The 25992-nt window shown below is 42.0% G+C and overlaps 1 protein-coding gene across 3 annotated transcripts; it reads left to right on the top strand.

The window, feature by feature from the left end:
* Positions 1–2382: 2382 nt before the first annotated feature.
* On the top strand, positions 2383–24796 carry GTPBP1 (GTP binding protein 1). 3 transcript variants are annotated; one of them, XM_089528196.1, is made up of 13 exons: positions 2383–2756; positions 3831–3942; positions 6199–6379; positions 8901–9249; positions 10996–11119; positions 12773–12887; positions 14651–14795; positions 14932–15114; positions 16230–16365; positions 19690–19868; positions 22102–22302; positions 23582–23623; positions 24288–24796. In XM_089528196.1, the coding sequence occupies exons 1-13, from the start codon at positions 2568–2570 to the stop codon at positions 24378–24380; spliced, it is 2049 nt and encodes a 682-aa protein (XP_089384322.1). In that variant the 5' UTR covers positions 2383–2567; the 3' UTR covers positions 24381–24796. The 3 variants fall into 3 exon arrangements, with proteins under 3 accessions (XP_089384322.1, XP_089384323.1, XP_089384324.1); XM_089528197.1 differs by lacking the exon at positions 23582–23623; XM_089528198.1 differs by lacking the exons at positions 22102–22302; positions 23582–23623.
* Positions 24797–25992: the final 1196 nt, after the last annotated feature.

Genomic DNA, 25992 nt, shown 5'->3' on the forward strand with positions numbered 1-25992 from the left:
TATCCCGCTTTTCAAATCGCTTTATTAGTATCGTTCCCATTGACGTTCCTTTTTTAAAAAATTCGTAGTAATTGACCCGGTTTCATTCCCATTCATGGTTGAATCAGTGTCAATTTAAATCGGTTTTGTTAATATTTTGTTCACATTCACTTGTTTTGGCTGTCAATCAAAGCGACGTCATCATGACGTCACATTAATTCGGAGTAACATACACCGATGTAGCATGCACCTGCGTTCCCACTTACCTGGCCGTTTTTAATTCGTGATTAATTTCACGTTTGTTTTTTTTAAAGAGCCAATCAGGAGGTGCTTAAGTTCTTAAAAATACTAAGTGCCCAAGCCTTTAAAAGGCTCCTGTAATTTCCGGTCTCTTTTACTTTTGTTATTAGCGCTGATTGTATCTGGAAGCATGTCCCCTCGCCAGGACCAGGGAATCGAGCAGATGTTTTTGTTAATATGCATGCTTATTCAAAACTTGATGCAGTGTACAAGACATTTGATGGTGATGTATGATGATGCGCATGACGCAGAAATCAATTCTTATCTTGATATTATAGATGGGATGCTTTCTTCCTTTTTGCAAGCAACTCAGATGAACTTAGAACCAATGCTGAGAAGGTGGTGGATATACCCCAAGACTGATGTACACTGGAACGTTTCCGCCAAAACTGTCTGGTCGGACTTTATGTGGAAAAGGTTCTTCAGAATGCCGTGTGCGATATTTAATATGATTGTGGAGGAGCTGCGTCCTCATCTAGCCTGCCGCGACACACGGCTGTGAAAGGCAGTTCCTGTCGATAAGCAGGTCGCCATGGCCATACTTTACCTCTCACATAAAGGTTCCTACTCCACCGTGGCAACTTTTTTTGGAGTTGGCAAGTCAACAGCATACAAGGCAATAACACAAGTGCTGCTATGTATGGAGATGGTCCTACTCCGGAGGGCGGTTTACCTTGGTGATTACAGAAAGGTATGTTGATGTGTCTGTCTGTCTGCCTGTCTATCTATCCAATATGTCTATCCAGTGCATATGTCTGTCTACCCTATCCATCCATCCATCAATCCATCCATCTATTTCAGTCTGTTTATCCAGTGTTTCAGTCTCTCTATTCTATCCATCCATCTATATCTATCTATTCAATCAACAGATCAAGTCTATCTGTATGTATCCTGTCTGTCTCTCTGTCTGTCCAACCATCCATCTATCTATCTGTCTATCTATCCATCCATCTATCTATCAGCCCATTCAATGTACTAATCCAGTAAATCTGTTTGTCCGTCCAAACATGTCTCTATCTATCTATCTATCTATCTATCCATCTATTTATCTATCTATCTATCTACCAATCTATTCCAATATACTTATCCAGTCTGTCTGTCTATTTTCCCATCTATTTATTATCTATCTATCTATCTATCTATCTATCTATCTATCTATCTATCTCATCTACCTATCCAGTCTATTTGTCTATCTATCTTTCCATCTATTTATCATCTATCTATGTATCTATCTATGTATCTCCACTCTGGGCCCCACAACAAACCCCAACTCCCAGAATTCCATAGCAATTGAGCCAGAAAAGAGTTAAAGCGGTACCAAACCGGGTTATTTCTCCAATGTAGATGCAGCCTATATTGATTTGTACCCCGCTTTCCCTAAACAAAATTGGTATTTGAAGTGGTTTACAGTTTAAAAACACACTACCATGAAAAACGTAACAGAAATGACAGGAATAAAACAGATCATTTGTTTAAATGTAGTATTAATTAAAAGTTTTACCTCAGAAAGTGTAACTTTAATAGAAACCTTTGTTTTTATTGTGTGATTTTAGAGATATTTTTGATCATGTAATGTTTTTTATTATTTTTGTTGCATTTTTATTTGTAAAGCACTGTGCAAAACTATAAATAAATGTTAATAATAATAATAATAATAATAATACTAAGTTCCAGTGTCTTTTGGGGAGGAAAATGTGTTTTTAGGGACTTTGAACCCAGCTATAGGCCAGAAAAAGAAGGAAATAGGCTCCATGATTGACTTCTGGGTTGCAGGGGATCATTGCCATCCATAGAGATTTATTTCAACTCTGTTTCATCAGCATTTGCTTGGAATGATCCCAACAGAGGAAATCCCCCTCAGATGATGAAAAGGGTATTAGAATCTGATTGGCTTCCCTATTGGCCAATAAGGTAAAAGCCCCGCCCCTTTTCTTTCCATCTATGGCCTCCTCTTGTCATTATTCCGCCTTACACTAAAAGATCCCTCCTCTTGTTTAGAAATTGAACGCTATTGGTTCGAAACGTTGTCCGTCACGCTTTCCTTCTCCCCTCCCATTGGCCGCGGCGGGGCTATATTAAAAGACCCCGATTGATAGACTGGAATACTTGGAGGGGAAGCGAAAGCGTCTAGAAAGAGGCGTGGCTTATCTGCATATTAAGCAGCTCTCGCCTCCGGTTGCCGCAGCAACGCCGCGATTATTGGTCAAGGCAGGCGGTAATTTATGCGCGCGGGGGCGGGCCTATGCTAATCAGGCTGTGTAGAAAGAGGAGGCCGGGGCTTGTGTAAGATGGCGGCGGAGCGGAGTCGCTCCCCGATGGGGGGCTCGCCGGTGCCGGCCTCCATGTTCGCCCCGGAGCCGATGAAGGACGGCGGGGAGTCGGCGGAGGCTTCCTCCGGGCCTCACCGCGGAGGCCTTGACGGTGGCGAGGACGGCGAGATGCTGAACGGGGAGCCGGAGCTGGATCTGACCAGCAAGGTAGGCCCTGCTTCAGGCCTAAGCCGAGGCTGAGAGAGTGTGACTCTTCCTCCTCAAGGTCAGCCCCGGTGGATTCGAACCCAGGTCTCTACAGAGTCTCCTCTCCTGGAGACGTGTCTCCAAAGGTTGTGGACGTGGCACACAGGGGCTGCATCCAAATGGAGACATTAACCCGGTTTGGACCCGCTTTAACTCTTTGTCTGGCTCATTGCTATGGAATTCTGGGAGTTTTCTATTTCCATTGGGACTTTGCTTCCATGTCAGAGTATTTAGGATGGTGGATTGTGGTCTTAGTCTCCCTCTGCTATTCTAGATGGAGTTTAGTGCATTGCAATAGAGTAAGTTTAGAGTTCTTGCTTATTTTTTAATGAGCTATCTATTGTTTGTTTGTTTGTTTGTTTGTTATTAAAGTGTTAATACCCAAATATTAGAGGCATGTCATGAAGAAATGTGTGCCACGTATGGGACGGCCATGGTATCCTATGGCCCCTGTTCTGGTCTGGATCAAGAGGCATTGTTCAAAGCAAAGAATGTGCATCCAGAGCTGAATGCCTGGTTCCTGCCAGAAGAGCCTTCCTTAAGGAACTCCGAAACGAAACTGGTAGAAGAAGCCCAGAAATGTGTATTTGTCAAAATTGGCCTTTTTAACAGGTTGGGCATATGGCCTCTTTCTGGGACTCTGATAGTGGTGAGTAAATAGAAGCCACTATGAAAACACCAGAATAGCTTTATGTAAAATATTAGCCTCTTGAGCTTATTTGTGTATATTGAACTATGGCAAAGTGACAGCTCTCTTGTGAGATCTCTTTCTGAAGTTGCTCTTGACAGCAGAACCACCAGCTTTTGTTCTAATATTGCAGATCAAAACGAAAACAAACAATAAAATCTAATCCAGAGTGAACTTCATCCATTTAGAGGATAAGTTAAGGACCTTTTTATGATCCAGTTGAAATGTATATCAGATAAAGATTTTTGAGAGAATGTGATCTCTGAGAAATCAGTTGTCTCGCCAGTCATGTAGTTGGCTTCACAAAATCAGAAACAGCAACAAGGATGTTTTATTTCTGTATTTAGCTCGTAATGGTGAGCCCGACATCGGAACAATACGATAGCTTACTCCGTCAGATGTGGGAGAGGATGGATGAAGGTTGTGGAGAGACCATCTATATCATTGGACAAGGATCAGGTAAGCATGGTTTCCTTCTCCAGTACAGCAGATAAAACGTTAATCTGTAACAGTGGCTGAACATAAATGGGTTGAGTTATAGGGTTTGAAAAGGGGTGGTTAAAACTTGAGAGTTAAGAACTTGTATTTCCTCATAGTAACAAATTAATTTCACCTTCCCTGTATGTGACTAATGCTTTGAAGTGTATTGGCCACATATTGCCTCATGGGATAGCAACAGAGAGCACTTTCAATAAACAACACCAACCTATATTGGAATAAGTCAGAGCGTAAGGCAATCAACTGAAGATGGTGCAATGTACTGTGAAGCTTTCACAGTATTTTTTTAAAAATATATCCTTTATTAAATTTATACATGTTCAAACAACATCTAGACATTGTGTAAAGGCATATCATACAAAGAAAATCTAATATATACAATTATCCAGGAAAATAATTAAAAAATTGTTTGACCACATAATTATAGAATATAGAAGCTTTCACAGTATTTTTGTATTACCATTCTTCATATGTGTGAATGGTTGGATTTTTTCATTTTGTGCATATGTGTTCTCATTTTCAGCAAAGCAAGTTCAAATGTTCACTCTCATGTTTAATTTAATTTAATTCACTCCCATTTTTTTAAGTGAGATGGGTATCCCCCCCCCTTTCTTTCCTTGGAATGTAAAAGATAAAAGGCTCCATGACTCCTTTGAAGTAACCAGAGGTTTTGGCACCTACATCAGGAGGGAAGATAGCACCAACTAGCTCAATCCGAAAAGGAAGAGAAACTATCAGTGACCAAATAAAATTTGCTCCAGCTCACGGACATGGGGCATGTATGCATTCCTCTGCACTTGAATATCTGAAGTAGACGTGAGGCCTTTGTAGACCTTCCTTTTTGCACATGTTTAATATTAGGACATTTCTGAAAATCTGAGGTCCTGTCCTTCGTACCAGCATAGTTTTCTGTATTGGAATCATTTTTTAGAATGGGTGGGCAGGTCCTGAGGATCCTAGGACCAGGTTTTTTGTTCTTAGAAAGCACCGCAGGCCTCAGTATCCCCCAACAAATTAAAATGAAAGTGGGCGAAAGTCTGCTTCTAGTTTAGTAAGCCTCCTTTGGCAGGGCAAAAGTTAAGGCAAATCAAGAAATGCAGAGTATGTTTTGTTTTGAAGGAACAACAATTCTTATATAGTAAAAATAAATAAATAAATCAGCAGTGGGAAGACAACTGAGAGAGGCCCAAAAGCTGTAAAAATGACTCTGAAGGCCTGTGGCCCACATAATTCTCACCTTTGGTTTACATTCAAGGCTATTCTTCTTGCTGTAGCTTTGAGAAGTGGAATAGGGAAATTGAGTAGGAGTTTGATGTAGTAAAGCAATCTATCACCCCTGACACACACTGCTAGATCTTTACTATCCAGCTTGGGCTGAGTGAACAGTTCAAGGTATCACATAAGCATTTGGAATTGTCATTGGTGCTTCCTTGATTTTGTGTGTTTACTTCTATTGTTGGCGTGGACAGCATTTGGATCCCGCTGCCCATTTATAGTTCCTGACCCAACACTTGCTGCTGAATTTTGGTAGGACAACAAAAATGGTATTTTTCATTTGCCACATTTTTGACTGAAAACAAGTGGTGTGGAAAGTATGGCCTTGAGTTAAAATAGAATTGTGTTTTACAGAGTGTGATTTCTGCTTCTAAATTAGCTGAGTCGTCTTTGTTTGCCTTGCTGTAAAGAAATGCAGAGCCTTTTCAATGCTGTGCTGCTAGATTTCAGCAGTGCATCAGCAAGTGCAGCCCTAGTGAGTTGGTTGGCAAGGGGTCTAATGTGTCCCCCTGCTCTTGGGAAGTTGTCCACCCCTGTTCTTCAGATCTGTTGTTATGTGCCTTCAAGTTGACTCTGAATTATGGTGATCCTGTCATAGGGATTTCTGGACAAGATTTATTCAGTGGACATTTGCCATTGTTTTCCTCAAAGACTGAGAGAGGGTGACTTGCCCAGGGTCACCTGCTGGGTCCTGAATTTTTTTTTTCCTTTTCATTTTTGAATCTAAAGTTCAAACTTTAGCTTTTGGGATGTACAACCATTTTTTTTGCCTATTCTATGTATGGCAGACCTCATCCAGTAGAAAATGAACTTGTGTTAATGACAACTTACTCTACTTATAGAGCAGAGTAGAAATTCACTACTCTATCAAGTAAAGAAGAAATGGCAAAACAGTACTCTCTGTATCTGTTCCCCTTTTCTTTCTCTCCAATGCTTACCCAGATGGGACTGAGTATGGGCTCAGTGATGCAGACATGGAAGCTTCATATGCAACCGTGAAGAGCATGGCAGAGCAAATTGATGCAGATGTAATCCTCTTGCGGGAACACCAAGAAGCGGGAGGCAAAGTGCGTGATTACTTGGTTCGGAAGCGTGTGGGTGACAACGATTTCTTGGAGGTCAGGTAAGGAAATAAGTGGAGGGAGTGTTAGTCAGCAGGCTTCTCCTGCAGCCTGATAGGAAGCTGGTTACTCTGGTTGGACTGTGGAAGTGACTCAGTTTCTCCTTGCTAATTAAATTTTCTCTTGCTTTTGTATACTTTGTTGTACAAGCTGTTGGTGGGTAGACTCGTGAGCACATGATTGGTTCAGACAATCTTTTTTACTTTCTCTTGGTATATTACTCTTCAAGCCATGCCCTTGTGTTCATCAAACATGAGAAATTTGCTTCTTCTTCTTCTTTTTTTATTCTGTAGATTTTGAAAGATCTTTTGGAGGGCTGGTGGGGGGATGGCTGGCATAGATTGGATCATGGAAATGGTATTTGACTTCTAGGGCAGTGAATAGGTTGACTTTTATTTTCTCTTTATTCTCAGAAGAATCAAACAAAACAATATATTGTGAATTGACAAATTCCATTTATTCATTCATTCAGTTTTTATACCCTGCTCTTCTGCCAGAATTCTAGGTACCAGGAATTAAAGAAACAGAATAGCTGAGGTTGTTGTCTTAGATTTTTACCTTTTTCTAATCTTTGCTCAGATCTGTCTCAGCCCAGCATTAAAAGCTTTTTCCTGAAATTTCCAAATGTATACTTAAAAATTGGAAATATTCTTCCAGCTTTGTTTTGTAAAATTGGTATCTGACTGAAAAAAAATGCTATTGTTACTAACAGTACAGAAGTATCTCAAGAAATTTCTCTAGTTTAGGACTTATTCACAAGCAGCATCCTGTTAGTAACACACATGCATGTAAGTGAGACTGACATGTGTGTATCTTTATTTTTGAATGGAGTGCAGGAGGCTATATTCTGTGATATTGTGCCCTGTGCAAAACTTCACCCCAGCAGCTATCAAGCCATTGCAGCTATCTGGTGGAGAGATGAAGGAGGGAGGCAATTCAGATGGTGAAGATGCAGCTGGTCTGGACTCTGAGAGGAAGAGAAAAGAATGTGCACTCCTCTGAGCACACCCTTGTTTCTTCCACCTCCAAGCCAAGTCAATTCCTTCTTACTCATCTGAGCTGCCTTCCCCTTTCTCCCCTGGTAAATAGCAGTAGTCTTTCCCATGCCTTGAGAGCTGCTGGGACGAGACAAGGATATATAGCTATGCAGACTGAGTGTAAAGCTTCTTAATACAGAAATACAGCCACAGTCTCATGGCATGTAGACTTAACAGAGGCTTATGCAGCCCATACCCAACTCTTAGAAAATGTTATACATGAAGTTTCTGTGTATTCAGAACTTTGTGTTGTTAAGAAACAAAATAGGTCCATGGACCATGTGGAGTGTGCACATGCACTTTTGAGACAGGGTTATGTGTGACAAGGTAGGTAGGTGAATACAAGACTGAGATTCTTATATTCCCTTCATGAAATTTCATAAAGTACAATAGACGAAGGAAATTGTCTTGGCTCAATTAAAGATTTGTCCCAGAGTCTCTACTTATCAATATCTGTGGAGCGGGAAGGTTCTACACACATACACACCTTATAGCATCCTCCATTGTTAAACCTGCCTTCCAAAGTTCTCCAGGGTGTGGCTTTCTGTATATCCAGTTCTCTGTTTTGAACTTAGCCTCAGTTCAGGGTGACATTTTTGCTGTGCAAGCTTTATTCTGGTTCCTGAGCTTTCTTGGTTGTCTTTATCATTTTTCTTAAAGATTGTTTGAATTATTGTGGGCAAATCCCTGATAGAGGAACTTTTCTTCATTTTCCCAGACTGAGAAAAAGGTGGGATATAAAAGTTAATACAAATATAATGACAATAACAATAACAGTTAGAGCAATATGACATAGCCTTTATTGTGCCATAAATACGTTTTTGTCACACAGTGCATCTACATTATAAGACTTTTTAAAATGCTAGTACTACCACTGAGGGATAACAGGACAGAAATTGTTATCTTAAGGATAGCATTGTCCAGAACTTTGGTTATTGACATTGGTATCAGGGATGCCATTTCGGTATTAATTATACCATCTTACACAATTTGGCTAGATTCTTGTTCGTATCACAGCCAGACTTTAAGCAAAAGGATTGATTTAGTTATCTCTTTCAGAGTTTTAGCAATCCATTACATATTTTCTATGTAATCTATAAGAGAGGGGAGAATTACTCCAATTTAAGAATGGATCCTTAGTGATTGTCTTGTCTCTTAAATATGTTAGAGAACATTCTCTTAGGTGGAACAAGGGAGTTCAGAAACAGCCTAAGACATTTTGCTAAGACATTTGTCCTCCACAACCACTCATATCAAATTGCATAGTAACCAAAGCCAGACAAGTTCTTCTGGAACTTCTCCTCATACCTGGCACTAAAAACACAATAAAAGCAAATAGAATAACTAACAATTTGCTCTCCTTTCATGACAGCGCAACTCTGTTGCTCAAAGCAGCTATCTCATACTACCTAATGACAGGGCTGGCCCTGAGAGAGCTGTTTGAAATGTTTGTGTGTGAAAACAGTTTTGTTCTGCTTTCCTACAGGGTAGCAGTGGTTGGCAATGTGGATGCTGGGAAGAGCACTCTTCTGGGCGTCCTCACCCATGGTGAGCTGGACAATGGACGTGGTTTTGCTCGGCAGAAGCTTTTTCGCCATAAGCATGAGATTGAATCGGGCCGTACCAGCAGTGTGGGCAATGACATCTTGGGCTTTGACAGTGAGGGCAATGTTGTGAACAAGCCCGACAGCCATGGTGGAAGTTTGGAGTGGACTAAGATTTGCGAGAAATCCACAAAGGTCATCACTTTCATTGATCTGGCTGGACATGAGAAGTACCTGAAGACTACTGTCTTTGGCATGACTGGGCATCTACCTGATTTTTGTATGCTGATGGTAAGCCATCTCTGTGTGATATGATGCCAAGAGTAGCAATGACTATTTAGCATCAGCATCTGCCGTACTGTACTGTTACGGTGCTACTGAACATAGTAGATGTTAAAATTTCCACTGTCGGGCAGTGTTCAGAAATCCCAAAGTTAATATGTGATTTGGCTCATGTAGTCTCCACAAAAGGGTAATCTCACAGTACAAAATGATGAGTAGCTTTAGGGATGGCAACATATTACTTTGCACCGGAAAAAGGGCACCTGCTCTGCTGCCACAGTGGCTGTTCAGTGCTCATGCGATGTGTGGAATCTAAACTCTACGCTACTGGAGCACCGAAAAGCTGCTGCCGTGTAAATGGCCAGATAGCTTCATGACGGCTTCCTGCTAGCTTGGGGGCATGCGTCATGTGTACGGCATGTTCCCAAGCTGCCAGGAAGCCAACGTATTTTGCTTGTTTGTTCTAGCCCTTAGTCAAGCACTGGCTGTCTTCCAGACTTCACTACAGATGGAACTAAGTTCTCCATTCATGCTTCTGGTTCAGATATGGGGCTAGTGGCTATATAAACAATGAGTGTAATCACATGCTCCATGACATTAGCAGACGTTCATTGTTATGTGTCCCCTGCTGTATGTCAGTGTCAGATATACCACATGTCACATGTGTGAAGCCATCAAAGTGTGGCCCCTCTTTTCAAGTTTTTGATTTGATAGTTATTTGGGAATCATGTAAGATGATACCCACTGCTGCCACAATTACATAATGTGAACTGACTTAGGTTATGTCTACATTCGTGGATCTATTTCTATGATAACAAACAAACTATTCTGTGGTATATTCCTGCACTGGTTTTGAATTGTATATGTTCCGTTCACATGAAAAGCCTAGGAATTATTTGTGGACAAGTAGATATTTGAGAAGATACAATGATGGAAAGATGCTTTAGTTTAGATTTTGCTTCAACAGGCAGGGGTGCTGACCCATCAACAATTCATCTCACTACTAGGTGCTCACGCTTGCTGTTTGAAGACATGTTTGCAGATGTTTGTGTTCTTATGATGCAAGTCCATACATTCTTGGGTTCGGCAGTTGTGCAGGAATCGGGGGACATTTCCTGCCTGACTTTCACCCCCATAGCAGGCTGTACTCACCCAGCACATACCAAAATACCTCCTCTCTCATCTATATCCTGTAAAAAATGTAACTGGAAGTGCTTTCATATCACTTGTTTCACCCAAAAATCATGCCAAATTTTTAAAAAGAGGATGCTCAGAGGAGCTTTAAAGGTCACAGAAGTGAGGTCCAGGGCTGCCCTTTCCCCATTGCTGCCATACATTGTGAGGAACACTGTTGATAGTTCAGGTGATATCTCTTTGAAATAGTAGTGTAGTTTGGATGCTAATTCCCAGCTTCATAAACCATCACTAATGACATCTTGGCTTATTCTTCTGGTTGGTTAATAGACATTAGGTTCTGAGCACTATTTCTCAATTCATGAAATATGAGAATAGTTGTCCAAGTTGAGCCACTGACTCCTACAACAAAGGTAGTACAGAGTCATAGTTTTGCCTCATCCAAATGCAAGGAAAGACTCTACTGGCCATTGTTGGACATGTTGGTAATACAGACAGTAAAAATGTTCCCTCCAAAAGGCTAATTGTCTCCAGGTCTTGGTTCTGAGCTAGAATTTTAGAAGTGGTTGTCTACCCACACCTGTTTTTCCCATCTTTTTCCTCATGCTTTGTTTGTTGCAGGTGGGTAGCAATGCTGGGATTGTTGGGATGACCAAGGAGCACCTGGGCCTGGCATTGGCACTCAATGTCCCAGTCTTTGTGGTAGTGACCAAGATTGACATGTGTCCTGCCAATATTCTACAAGGTAAGTGGATGTTGACACAATCATCTTCTCTTTACTATAAAGTGTATGCTATCTTCTCTCTTGGTAGCTGCATGCAGATAAACTGGAGACTGAGTTTAAAATACAGTTGGCCTGCCCAAACCTTGGGGTTGCCATCCATGGAAGGCCTCGCCTCATTCACCCAAATGATGGTGCATGCAGACATGCTGCCATTAAAAGCAATGGGACTGGAGGTTCCACGATTTTCTGCATCCGTGAGGGTGGTTCCGGAACAGAACCCCCATGGATACAAAGGGCTGACTGTACTCTTCTTTCCAGTCATTGCCAATTCCTGATTTGTATTTTTTTCATTCTACTTTTAAACAAACCTTGTTCATTCCTTTATTACAAGATTTCCTTCCTTGAACATTTTAAAGTTTGTTCTCTCTAGTCCACTTCTCATAGTTGCAGTTTTCAAAACCATTTCATTTGATATTGTGAAAAGGCTAAGGAAAAACTGTTTGGTTTTTTTCGGGCTATGTGGCCATGTTCTAGAAAAAAATTTTCCTGATGTTTCGCCAGCATCTGTGGCCGGTATATTCAGAGATGCCAGCCACAGATGCTGGCGAAACGTCTGGGAGAAAATTTTCTAGAACATGGCCACATAACCTGAAAAAAACACAAAAAACCATGGATGCCGGCCATGAAAACCTTCGACTTCACATTGAACAACTGTTTGCTTTTTTTTATCCCCCCTTCTCCATAAGTAGGTTTACAAGAAAATGATATCTAAAATCTCTTTACTGCCTGAGTATTGTGCCCACAATTGGTTGTTTTCTGTAATGTTTTCCTATTCAGAGTTGAAGCTAAAGGTGGCCTTGACAGAGCATGTATTCTGTACAATTGATGGCTGTATTCTATACGATTAATGCCAGAATCATCTTGGTTTACTATGCCAGCGTAACTAGGTCAACATAGTGAACAGAAGCTTCTGGCAATTATCTTCATATGTTTCAGATAATTGGTTAATACTCAGCCATGTTTATTCTTACATTTTAAAGAGTAGTATATGATATTTTAGGGATGCGGTGCCTTAGTGGTTAAGATGCCAGTTCTGACGATTGGAAGATCGGAAGGTTGGCAGTTCGAGGCCCAAGTGCCACATGATGGGGTGAGCTCCTATGGCTAGTCCCAGCTTCTGCCAACCTAGCAGTTCAAAAGCATGCAGAGGCAAGTAGATAAATAGGTACCATTTTGGTGGGAAGATAACAGCCATCATTAATGACATCTTGGCTTATTCTTCTGGTTTGTTAACAGACATTAGGTTCTGAGCACTATTTCTCTAGGAAATCTGAAAACTATATTAGTATCCATTCTGATTACATGTATGCTACAGTGGAGAAGCTGTAGCCTTACACAATTATTTGGTCATCAACTTCAAACAGAGCCAACTAGTATAGTAGGTGGTCAGGAATGCTGGGACATTTAATACCACATCTGGGAGATCACAGGTCTTTTCAGTGGCATTGAGAACACAAGAGTTCTGCCATTTATTTCTAGCCCTTGAGTTGTTTCTTGAACAGTAGCTGATACCATTTTGAAGCTTAACCAGTCTCTCTCATTCTTAACAAACTGATTGATGTTAAATATAACAAAGATAATATTAGCCTAATTCTCTTCATTTTATTTAAAAAGAAACCCTGAAGCTGTTGCAGCGACTACTGAAGTCTCCAGGATGCCGGAAGATCCCTGTGCTGGTCCAGAGCAAGGATGATGTTATTGTGACTGCCTCCAACTTCAGCTCAGAAAGGTGACAAAGGAGAAGCAAATAAAGAAACCACAGTAGCAAGATGAGCTACATATACATCAGGGGTGGGCAAAGTGAGGCTTTTGAAATGTTGGATTGGAGCTCCCAGTGTTCTTCAGCATAATCTTGGGCTGATGGGAGTTGTAGTCCACCCCAATCTGGAGTGCCCCAGTTTGCTATCTTTGACAGGTTAAATAGCAGAGATCCTCAGTGTCATCTATGGACCTGTGCCTTTAGTCCTGTTAGCCAGGTGCACAGCATTAGTGAAAGATCATCCAGGTTGGAGCAATGTATGGCTTTTTGGATACTGTGGGATTGCAGCTCCTATCAGCCCTCACCATTAGCCAAGCTGGTTAGAGCAAATGGGGGTTTCAGTTTAACAATATCTGGAGGCTCAGATATTCCCTTGCTTTGGAGTAAAGAATGCATATACAGTTCCCCAGAACGGAGTGATCAGGAGAGTGTTGAGAGAAATGTCCAGGACTGAAGCTTTTTGTGTTTCTCAGGAACATTTTTTAAACACGTGCTGCAACTGGGAAGTGAGATACTGGGAAGGCCATGTGAAGTTGTCTCTTACTTTCAGTCCATGTCTGGCATCCAGAAAGTTTGCAAGGAATGGGAGCAAGCAGCAGATGGGAGAAAATGGGAAGGATGGCAAAAAGCCGGGGGGGGGGGGGGGGATAGCTGAGGAGAGTGGCTTGGCAAAAGGTCTGGCTCAGTCTCAGTTATCTGCTCTTCCCTTCTTGCAGTGTTCTCAACCTTTGGTCCTTCAAATGTTTTAGACTTCAGGTCCCAGAATTCCTGACCATGCTGGTTGGAGTTTCTGGAGTCAGAGTCTGAAGCAGCTAGAGGAGCAGAGGTTGAGAATCACTGCTTTATTATAGGGACAAACACTATACTAGTTCTGCGTATGGATCAGAAGGCAGTTTGTTTTAGGCAGAAGATAATCTGTTTTAGAAAGGGGAAAACCAGAGACATAGACATGGAAGTGGGCAACTGTGGACTGGATGGGGAGCATTTTTCATCCCTGCAAATCTCCTCCCCACGGGTGCCACACTGACACTCTGGACCTAACTGGAAATGACATCGCTTCTGATTTTGTCCTTTGTTGACTTTGAGCTACTTGGGAGGAGTTGGGGAGATGATTAAACATTGTGGAAGGGTTTGGGAACGGTGGGGCAAAATGCCATGTTTGATAGTGGTTTTGAGCTGGTTTTGATCATTTAAAAACAAACACACACAAACATGCATATATATATATATATATATATATATATATATATTGTGTGTGTGTGTGTGTGTGTGTGTGTTTTAATGGCCAAAAACTGGCCACATATATAGAGAGATCTGGAAGCTGTGGAAGGCTTCAGGAGGGCTTCAGGGAGCTGCAAAATGTGCCCCCAAGGGTTGCATGGAAGCCATATTTCCCCACCCTTTGGATTTAAATGCAAATCTTCTCTGATCTTACACCCAAATCTTTTTGGTTGGTCCAAACTGACGTAATCCCATTTAATCAATAGCTGAATGTTAAGTCAACATTTATATAAATCCCACAGATTTAATGTTCTACTCCTACTTTATCAGTAGGATCCAGACCTTAGTGTTTATAGTGGAGGTACAACAATCAGTGTTTCTTGTATGGTATTTGCCTTCCAACATACCAACCCAAGCCTTTGGGCATATCTCTGAAAATATGAAGATACAGATAGCAAAGACTCATGAATAACTTATAATTTTTTTCCCTTCTCTCTGTTCTTCCCCATTAGGATGTGCCCAATATTCCAGATTTCTAATGTCACTGGTGAGAACCTGGAATTACTTAAGATGTTTCTGAATCTTCTGTCTCCAAGGACCAGTTACAGGGAAGAGGAGCCTGCAGAATTCCAAATAGATGACACTTACTCTGTTCCAGTAAGAAGAGTGATGCTGGGAAGGTCACTTCAGCCATATTTCCCAGGGTTGAGAAAGGATGGGGAAGATGACTGAATTCTGCTGTTACTCTGTGTCACTAATTCAGTTCTTTTTTCTTCTTCTTCCTGGTCTGTAGGGTGTTGGGACAGTGGTGTCTGGGACAACCCTAAGAGGCCTGATCAAGTTAAATGACACCTTACTTCTTGGCCCAGACCCACTGGGCAACTTTTTACCCATTGCTGTGAAGTCCATCCACCGCAAACGCATGCCAGTCAAAGAGGTACGGGGAGGCCAGACTGCTTCCTTTGCTCTGAAAAAGGTGAGTGTGAACGTCACTGATGTGGATATTCAGAGTGTGGAAAAGTTGCTTTTTTGACTATAACACTCAGAATCCTCCAGACCACGTGCCCATTAACCGTGTGAGCTGTGGGACTCTGGGAGCTGTAGACTAGAAAATAACTGAACATTTTATGTATAATTTTGTTTTATGTTTTATTTAATAGATTATTTTAATTGTCATATGTTTAATTGTGTTTTAAGTGGGGAGGGAAGATTGGGCTATTACATAGTGTATTGTTGGAATTTTAAATTGTAATCCGTTCTGGTTGTTTTTGTAACAGAGAAGCGGGATATAAATAAGTATAGCTATTATTATTATTATTATTATTATTATTATTATTATTATTATTATTATTGATGCCTCATTTTTTACTTGGAGAATATTAATTCTAAATAACATAATAAGTTTATTTTTATTTTCCTGCTTCTCCCAACTGATTGCAGCAGAATTACAACATGTTGTGCAATACTAAGTGTCTTTACTCAGAAGCAAAGATGGAAAGAATATTTGTAATTCTTCAGTTTAAGATAAAAAAAATAGCTTTTCCCCAAACATCTTTGGGAAGAATAGTAGACCGGTGAGGATTTTGTACAGTTTTCTCCAGTATTTAAGTGTTGCATGGCTGTTTAGATGGCGTGGCCTGCAACTCTTAGCATTTCTCACCATTGGAAATGCAAGCTAGCAATGCTGAAAGTTGCATCCAGAGGGCTGCATAATTCTCCCCCTTTGCCTTAGAATGCAATCCTGTGCTCTTTTTCTCAGAAGTAAGTCTATGGAGCTCAATGGGGCTAGGCATGGTAATGTTAGAATTGCAACCTTAGGTACAGGAGTCTTTTGGGTGAGCTTCAGGGCCAGGTTGTCTTTAAAGATAGGAAATTGATGCTGACCAAAACCATCAGTAGTTACTCTACTTGTATGCTTTTTGCTCTCTTTTTTGAAAAATGCTTGTTGGATTACCCTCATGTTCCATTTCAAGGATAGCTGTCCTTTAGAGGGCTCACATGACCTTCTTCCTGCAATAAGCTGTGGAAATAATCTGGTTTTTTTGAAGGAGTTTGATTTCCAAATCCTGCTTTAAATTGTTCTGCTCCCAGATAAAGCGCTCCTCTATCCGGAAAGGCATGGTGATGGTTTCCCCTCGGTTGAATCCACAAGCTTCTTGGGAATTTGAAGCAGAGATTCTAGTGCTGCATCACCCAACCACTATCAGTCCTCGTTATCAGGCAATGGGTATGTGTTATGATTCCGGAGTTCCTTACAAGTACCTTCTGCCTTGGTCCTGAGATACTGAACCAATTGTGGTTGCTCATACTTAAAGAACTCAGAGAAGAAGCAGCCACAAATATGTTGAAGATGACAGAAAGTTCCACTGAACAGAATCATGCCAGGAGGCTGTTTGATCTGTCACCTGCAATACTTGACTTGCATCACTTAAAAGTCATGCTTCAGCTGTAGGTCCAGTTGTTAGCCATAAAGAAAATCAGTTTTGGTCTCTCTAATCTCTCTCATAGAAGTTATGAACGTGGTGTGTGTGTAAGGGAAAGAAAACAGGTCTGTGACAGGTTACACACTGAAACACTGTGTTGTGTATCATCTTTTGATGTCTCTTTGGCTTTGGGAAATCTTCCAGTCTTTAAGATTGCCATTGTGGTTTAACAGGGTCTTTGATTTAGCAGGAAAAATGTAACATAACACACAGTTCAACATACTTTGCTCTAGAGTGGAGTGTACAGCCTCCAGGGAGGGGGAAAATATTGTCTCCCCCAAACCCATCTGAGGCCACACTCTACCCTTGCAGCCAAATACACTGCTGAGTCACCAAAAAAAGCCACATTTTGTTTTCATTACAAGGCAAATGAGACGTATGCACTTCGTATTCAACTGACTCTGAGACATCTTTATACCTGATATCCTGTCCTCAAGAGGTACTTAACATTCCCACATGAAGTACAAAGAGTTTGGTTGCTCTCTCGTGGAATTGACAAACAAGAGTACAGTGCACCCGCATTATACATGGCTTTGAGCGTATGTGTTCAAGCCGCGCAGGGCGCAAGGGGTGGCACATCCCATTCAGATGAGTGGGGTGCACCCGCCGCTGCGCGCACCAGCCCCATTCAAGTGAATGGGGCTCAAGCATAGGTGGAATTTGCCTTACGCGGGGGGGGGGGTCTGGAACAGATCCCCCACGTAAGGCAAGGGTCCACTGTACTTTTGGTAGATGGGCTTAATTTAGGGTTAACAAAACAGAGATTGGATAGATAATTCCAAAATAGGTGGACAAGGAAGTTGGTTGGGAACATGGCAGGGAGTAGGTAAGAAAAATTGTCTTACTCGTCTTAGTACAATGGGATCTCTTTTGTCTCCAGTGCAAGAGGATACGAGGAAAGCCTAAGGGGAGGACGGAGTAATCAGCAAACCCATTTAACCTTTATTTCAGTATTACTCAGATCCTTCGCATGTCTTTGGGTCAGCATGCCCTTTCCATGGGAAAACTTCCTGGTGTTCCAAAGGTTATCATGACCTGATAGATAGTGCAGGGGGTGTTGGGTATGCTAACACCTACATGCCTCTTTTAAAATGTGATGGATTTTTTCTTTTACCATAGCCAAAAACTTGGTGACACAAATTCAGAAGGGGGTACAAAAATTGGTAGGCTTGATACATATAATAATAATAATAATAATAATAATAATAATAATAATAGTTATTATTATTATATTTCCCACCTCTCCCTGCAGATCGAGGCAGGATTACAACTGGATAAAATACACTCAACTATACAATACAGTACAATTACAATCGATAATAAATCCAACAAAAATAACGCTTCCCATTATACAATAACAAAGTTAAAAGCTAAAATTCCTTAATAAGTCACAGTCGATGAGTTGGAATATTAAGGTGAATGAGGCTATTTACCCCAGGTCAGGTGGGAAGGCCCGCTGGAAGAGATCCATCTTGACAGCTTTCTTGAAAGCATCTAAAGTGGTGATAAGACAGATCTCCTCTGGCAAGTCATTCCATAATTTTGGGCATTAGAAATAAAGGTCGTTTGGGAAGTTGTCACTAATCTGGTCTTATGTGATTGTAACAAGTTCTTCACAGAGGTTCGGAGAGTGCGGGGTGGACTATGTAGGGGGAGGCATTCCCACAAGTATCCTAGACCCAAGCCATGTTGGGCTTTAAAGGTGATAACCAACACCTTGTATTGCGCCCGGAAGCTGATCGGCAGCCAGTGAAGATTTTCTAATACGGTGTTATGTGGTCGAACCTAGATGTACCGGTGATCAATCTGGCTGCCATGTTTTGGACCAATTGAAGCTTCCGAACTTGGCACAAGGGTAGCCCCATGTAGAGTGCATTGCAGAAATCAAGACGAGATGTTACCAGCGCATGTACCAATGCTTGAAGGTGCCCCTGGTGCAGGTAGGGACGCAGCTGCGTATCAACTGAAGTTGATAGAAAGCGCTCCTGGCCGTCACATCAACTTGAGATGACAACTGAAGGGACGGATCCAGGAGCACTCCCAAGCTGCGAACACAGTCCTTTAGGGGAAGTGTGACCCCATCCAGGGCCGGTTGGCAAAACCCCTTCCCTGGCTTGGGGTTCCTATCGCAAGTACCTCCGTTTTCTCAGGATTCAATCTGAGTTTGTTTTCCCTCATCCAGTCCATTACCGACCCAAGACAGTCATTCAGAGAAGAGATGCCATCCTTACTCACTGCAGCAGTCGGAGACATAGAGAAGTATATTTGGGTGTTATCAGTGTATTGATAACACCCTGCCCCATGTCTCCGGATGATCTCACCTAGCAGCTTCATGTAAATGTTGAACAGCATGGGAGACAGAATGGGCCCTGAGGGATGCCAAATTTTAACTCCCTTTTGGAGGAGTAACTGTTCCCCAGCATCACCATCTGGAACCTACCCAAGAGGTAGGAATGGAAACTCTGGAGCGCAGTGCCTCCGATTCCCAACTCCCTTAGGCGTTCTAGAACGATACCATGGTCAATGGTATCGAAGGCCGCTGAGACATCCAAGAGCACCAGCAGGGTCACACTTCCCCTGTCATTGCCCAGATGGAGATCATCGACTAAGGCGACCATGGCCATCTCAACTCTGTATCCTGTCCTGAAGCCGGTTTGAAATGGGTCTAGATAATCAGCTTCCTCCAAGACTGCTTGGAGCTGGGAAGCAATTGCTTTCTCAATCACTTTGCCTAATAATGGTAAAACAGAGACCAGCCTATAATTATTTCCCACCAGGGGGTCAAGGGAGGATTTTTTTAGGAGTGGTTCAGCCGCCACGTGTTTTAAAGTGGCTGGAAATATACCCTCCCTAAAGGATGTAGGCTCTTAGTTGCCTTCCCCTGCCCAGGGTGGTAGGGTACAAAATGAAGCCCCATGGTCACAGAAAGAAACTCAAAATTGCTTGTGTTGTGAGTGGAAAAGTCCCCATCTATAGCAGTATGGTGGGAGTGGCTTGGGATAACCTCTGCTGTTAAAATCCATTCTCTCATGCTTTCTGAGTACCAGTGAGAATCTTTCTGTTCACAGTGCATTGTGGCAGCATCCGCCAAACGGCCACTATCCTTAGCATGGATAAAGATTGCCTGCGCACAGGTGACAAGGCAACTGTTCATTTCCGCTTCATCAAGACCCCGGAGTACTTGCACATAGACCAGCGGCTGGTTTTCCGTGAGGGGCGGACCAAAGCTGTGGGTACTATCACCAAGGTAATGAAAGGTTTGTGATAAGATCGTGTGTGGGTTTTCAAAGGGGAGGAGAGCTCTCCAGGGTGATGTAAGCATGTTTCTTCCTCCTCTTCCCCATTTTGTGCATCAGATTTTTTGAAATAGCTTAAATGGGGAGAAGCATGCTTCCTGGAGCACTGTTCTCCTTTAGAGGGGTTGATGGTTTTGTGTAGGAGGTCTGGTGATGGTTACACTGGTGGCTTTGATGGGGCACATGGGGACAATACACTTTCTACCTCTGCTTTACAAGATGTTATATTCCAAAGTGGTTCTTTCTGAGTTCTCTCTATGTTTAGGGTGAGAATGTATCCTGTCATTCATTTAGAACCCTTAAATTCTCCAGCTGTCTTCTCTTTGTCATTTTTTTTCTGGCAAGAACAACTGCCTGCTCTGCACCATCTGCTCTCCTTTATGGATGGAGAGATCTGTTTGGGTTCTTTCTTTAAATCTATAAAGACAGCAGGGCAATAGTCCTCTATTTAAGGCCATAGGGATTTACTGGTCTTCCACACTGCAGAAATCAAGCATTTTGACTCTACTTTAACTGTCATGACTCCATCCTGTGGAATCCTGGGATTGATAATTTGATGAGGCATTCAGCCTGGTCTGTCAGAGAGCTCTGGTGCCTCACTAAACTACAAATCACAGAATTCCATAGGGTAGAATCATGACACTCAAAGTGGTGTTAAAATGCTTTATATATGTAGCATTCTACTGACTGAAGAGGGCTTTTGTGATTGAGTAGAAAAAATTGGAGTGCCTTCTTGGAGCATGACCTAGGTCAGCCTTCTCCATCCCCCCAAAATACCTTGGAATACATCACTCATGCTGGCTGGGGATGATGAACATTGTATTGCAGCATATCTGGTGGGAAAGAAAATGTAAAGTCTGACTGCCTGCTCCCAGTGATATAGACTTGAGCCGACTGACTTGGACTCAAACTGGATTCAAGTCACTTCAGTGATTTGACTTGGAAATAAATGATGCACTGACTTGACTCAACTCCAGACTTCTGTATTTTTAGCAACCAACTTGCTGGTCTAACTTTATTCAGAAATAGCAAATGTTTTAGGCAATGGGTTTGAGATTAAAGTCTACTCAACAGCCTAACTCCACTGAACATCAGAGGAGCTTTTGAAAACTGAAAACTTTAGAAGGATCCTCCCACTTCAAGCACTTGCTGTTCCATTTGTGAGATTTTTTTATCAAACTTTGTGCACATCTTGATTTTCTAGTTATTAAAGGCCTCCCCCCCAACCTCTTTTTTCTGTTAAAGATGGCTCCCAGACTTGAGACTTGACTTGAAAGTATCTTGCGAGGACTTGAGACTCAATTTGTCTTGGAATAAAAAACCTGAATACATCACTGCTTATTCCAACTACCCATTAGCTAGGGAGAATGAGAACAGTGAAAGGAGAGGTATATAAGCAGAAGAGAGAGAATGAACCTTGTTCATGTCTCTCCCCTTCTTGCTGCAGAAAAGGTGCAAAGGAAGTACTTGTGGATGCCCAAATGAGATTTTCCTAAAGCAGAGGGTATGCTTCCCCCAGTCTTAAATCCCTCAATCACACAGTTAAGGCACTTCAATGCTACTTCAACTCCCATCGCTGCATAGGAATGCTGGGGTTTGTAGTATGGTGAAGCGTTAGAGCTCTGTGTAAGAGAATTCTAAATACATGATGAAATGGGAAATCCCAGGATTCTGTAGGATGGAGCCCTGATAGTTAAGCAGTATCAAACATCTGTAACTGAGTGTTTGAAAGAGACTCTAATCTTTTCTGTGTATCCAAGTCAGGGATGGATTGCCCCTGCCCCACTTCTCACTACACTCCCCATGAGTCTATACTTCAAATTTCCAATAAAGGTGACTGGAAGTTTACTTCTGCATTTGTTTCAAGGGATTTTGGGTGGGGGTGGGCTTTAAACAAGGTGGGGGGCTTACTCCTTGTTTTACCCCAATAATCGGGCCCTCTGAAGGCTTATAGAGGCACAGTCTTCTGTTTTATCTTTGTGTGTATGTGATTGGGAGGCAGAGGGTTCAAGGGACTACACAAAAGACCCCCCTCTCCACTGACCATGTATAGTATGCAGAATTCACATCTTTGCTTAAATCCCTTCTTAATGTCCAAAGTGAGCTCTACTTAGTCATTTCTTTGCTTTAGAGCAAATATCAACACACACATGAAACCCCAGTCCATCTCTTTCTCACTGACAGTTACTACAGACCACAAATAACTCTCCAATGAACTCCAAGCCCCAGCAGATCAAGATGCAGTCGACAAAAAAAGGCCCCCTGACCAAGCGAGAGGAAGGGGGAGCCCAGGCTGGCATGGCAGCAGTGACTCCCACAGTGGCAGAAGAGGCAATTTCAGTGGCAGCAGTCCCATCAGCCTCATCTAGTGCCCAACAACCCCAGGTATGCAGAATGGCCTGTGCAGTACCTCTTTCCTGTTTCAAAGTATTATCTTTCCTTGCTCTCAAGCTTTCCATAGTAAAATGCCAGTCCTGAAGAGAAGCCAGATTTTTTTCACTTCCGATACTTGTGCAACAACACTGATGGCTGGCTTTCAGGGGAGAAGCATAAAAATAGGGCATTTGAGGGTCATTCATAGTGTATGTTACGTTTTTCCAATCGTAGACTGGTACAAATGCATAGCACATATTTCTGCAAAAATGGAAATACTTAATTGGAGAGTCATGTTGTAGTGTGGAAAAAAGCAATTTCCCTGTTAATGGAAAACTAATAAAATTATTTGATATATTCTCACCAAAATTTGAAAGCCTCTGGATTTACCTTAAGTATATGATATTTTTTTTGTCTTGATCTAATCTGATAAGGGCTTTTAATACACAGTATTGAGTTTCAAATCTTGAAATGAATTTTGAAATGTCTGTATTTCTTATATGAATCTTTCAGCTTTATTGCAATTTCTGGATTGCAATTTGTGTCCCTTTGCCATGTGAGATAAGGAAATCCTCAGCAAGGAGAAAGAGTTTTTATGTGTTTACCTGAAGGTTGGAGAATGAACTCATTGGTGAATTATGGAGGTGTCTTGCTTTCTGAAAGCAGGTGTAAAATATACTTGTTCCAGAGGCTATCAAGTCTTACTGATCTTTCTAATGGGAGATCTATCTCCTCCTGTTAATCTTCTTGGGTGTTGCTCTCCACTTACCATGTTTTTTTTAAACATTAGAAGTGGTTTTAGATGTAGTGTTAATGTAAGCCATCTTCTAGGTTGGACAGGTGTGATTTAAATTAACTGCAAACTCCTGCTGAAACTGGTAAATGTCTCATTGTGGCAGCAAAGAAACACTTTTGAATGCAAGCACTACAGATTGTGCTTTATGGGTGGGATGACAAGATTCTGAATAGATCTCTTACTTTGAGCCTTGGTGTTATAACAATTCCCATGTTGCTTTGCCATCTTCCTCTTCTTGGAGTGGTGCTCAGTCTAAGCCTCTGTATAGTTACTGGTTTTTGTCTTGCTTTCTTGTTGTGGACTATTTTGGGCTGTGATTCTAATAATCCTCTGGAGTAAGTCACATTGAAATTAGTGGGGTTTGATTCTGAAGTCATACATAGGAGTGCCCAAACAAGGAACTGCTGTCGCTCTCTGTTGATCTTTGTCCAGTGTCTTGGGTGTTTGTTACCTTCTGTTCACCTCTGCTTCTGTCTTTCTAACACTTTCCTTCAGCCTGCACTGGAGGAGGAGTCCCACAACCGGGAGGGCAATAAGGTATTTCTGCATTCTCTTGCTGCTTTGGCTTGTGTGTCTTGGGGAACAAAGGCCACACTGACTGTATCTTTTCCTTTCCTTTCTTTCCCCCTCTCTTCCTTTCAAACTCTTATTTGCTACAGTAGAAGCTTCACTTGCTTCCAGAGCTGCTGATAGACTTGAAAGGAGAATGGTCTTTTCCTTTCTTTCTCTTTATGATAAAGTTGTAAGTGGGCCACACCGGGCTAGACAAAGATTTCCTTTCATTCTCCTCTCTTGGAGCCCACACTCTTGAGCACACATGCATGCCCCCTCAGCCTTATGTGTACTTATTGATGAATTTCTATCCCACGAGGGGGAGTCCAGGTGCCTTACAAATAAAATAATACAAGTACAATAAAAACAAAACTAAACTAAAAACCAAAGGAAATTGAAAGCACACCAATAAAAGGGGAGGGGGAGCCCCTTTCCGATCAAACCAAATCAGTTGCTGAAGACCCAGCTGAATGAAAAAGTCTCAACCTGCCAGTTGGTTATGTTTGTGCTTTCCTTAGATTTATACTGTCCGCTCCAATTTTTCTTGTTCAGTTTGAAGTGATGGGATCCAGATGGTCTCTTGTCCATTGAACCTTTACCGTGGCTATTTCTTTTTCTTTTCCTCTTTCCCCCTCCCCAACCCCAATAGGCAAAGGCTGGAGGAGGTGGCCGGCGACGTGGGGGCCAGCGCCATAAAGTGAAAGCTCAAGGGGCTATCATGACTCCTGCTGGTGGCTGCTGAACGTCTTTATTTCATCACTGAGGAATTCATCCCCCCTTCTCTCCATTTCATCAATCCAAAAAGCCCAGAGCAGCATAACCAAAATCCCAGCTGATTGGCTGCTTTGGACCTCTCTTCTTCCCTTCCTGGAGAATGACTGAGGAATTGGAAAAGGAGGGGGGTAGGTTGTGACTTAAGCTAGTGAAGGTGACAAAGCACACATGGGACTGACCACCTTCAGAGACCTGCCGCCTTCTCTTCCCTTGATCCCCAAAACATTTTGTACAACGTGAGCTCTTAGTCATGATTTTTATTAGTTTTTATTATGGCGTGTGTGTGTATGTTTGTGGGTGTGTGTTCATATGAAGAATCAGGAGAATCTAGGTATACAAAAAAAGGTACCTACCTCCTTCTCTCTTTTTACCACACCCCATTTTTTTTTAAAAAAACCCCTAAGCCTGTGTCTTGTTCATTATGGATTCTGGAACTCTCAGCCCTTTAAGAGTATAAGTGTGCCAGTTGTTTGGGATGAGGTGACCATTCCTTCCTTCTGGCACCAGAGTAGTTCTACAGGAGTGCCAGGCCTCCCTTGTTATAATGTAGCAATGGCTGTGATGGGTTAATTGGCATGAAGGATATCCCTCAAAGATGCATCCTCCCCTGGTTTGCATTAAAATGAGATTCTAGATCTTCAAAATCCATTACAAAGTCGTGACCACAAAAACACTCCTTTCTCTTGTGTTAATGATAAAGCTGGTGGCTTCTAACAGTCCCTGTTAATTTTGCACAGCCCTTTTTCAAACTTGTGTTCAAAATGTTAAAAAAACCCATTTCTTGCAAAGCCAGTTAAGGAATGCTCCATGGAGACTGCATCTGGATTTGAAGCTAGCTAAGGCTGGCATCCTTTTAGTGACATATGTATGCACAAATGTAACATATGTGCATGTAAGGCCCTTTTTGGGTGTGGTTCAGAGGACTATCCACTTGCCTTTGCATTCCATCAAAAAACCTCCCACAATTAAGGCCCCTGACTATTCTGAGCTGGATGAAGGAAAAGGCAGCTGCACTCTGTTTGAGAGCACACCTGCATTTCTTTCTCCTCCCAGCCAAACTAAGAGCAGCTGCTTCTCCATGAACTGCATGTGGAGCTATGTGTAGAGTAGGATCTCAGCTTATGTCTTCATAATAGAGTGGGGTGTAAAGACAGTGCAATTTGGTTTCTGGCTTTGAGAGACTTGCTGATTTCATTTCCATGGCTTCCAAATGCTCAAGAACAGGCACTGTCAGTGATGTCTGCTGTCTGTACAGGGCTTGAAAAAGTTACTTTGGGTTACATCTCCCATATGCACCCACAGCCAGCATGGATACTGGAGGTAATAGGAATTCTAGTTCAAAAAATTAATGTTTTCTATCTCTTTCCCTACATACTTTGTAAAAGCAAGAACACACCACTCTCTTCATATTTGGTAAATCACTGAGCACTTACAGTGTTAAAAGGCCAGATTGTCTCCCATCTCCCCGCTCCACTTGTTTCATTCCCTACTGAGAATGTTAACTGTGCCATGGCAGTCATAAATGTTTTGCCTTTTACAGAGACAACCTGAGGTTTGCTGAACCTGGTTTTGAGCTTTGC

This window comes from Sceloporus occidentalis, unplaced genomic scaffold, assembly GCF_023333645.1.
Source record: "Sceloporus occidentalis isolate IW3139 unplaced genomic scaffold, rSceOcc1.0.p SCAF_5, whole genome shotgun sequence".
Lineage (NCBI taxonomy): Eukaryota > Metazoa > Chordata > Lepidosauria > Squamata > Phrynosomatidae > Sceloporus > Sceloporus occidentalis.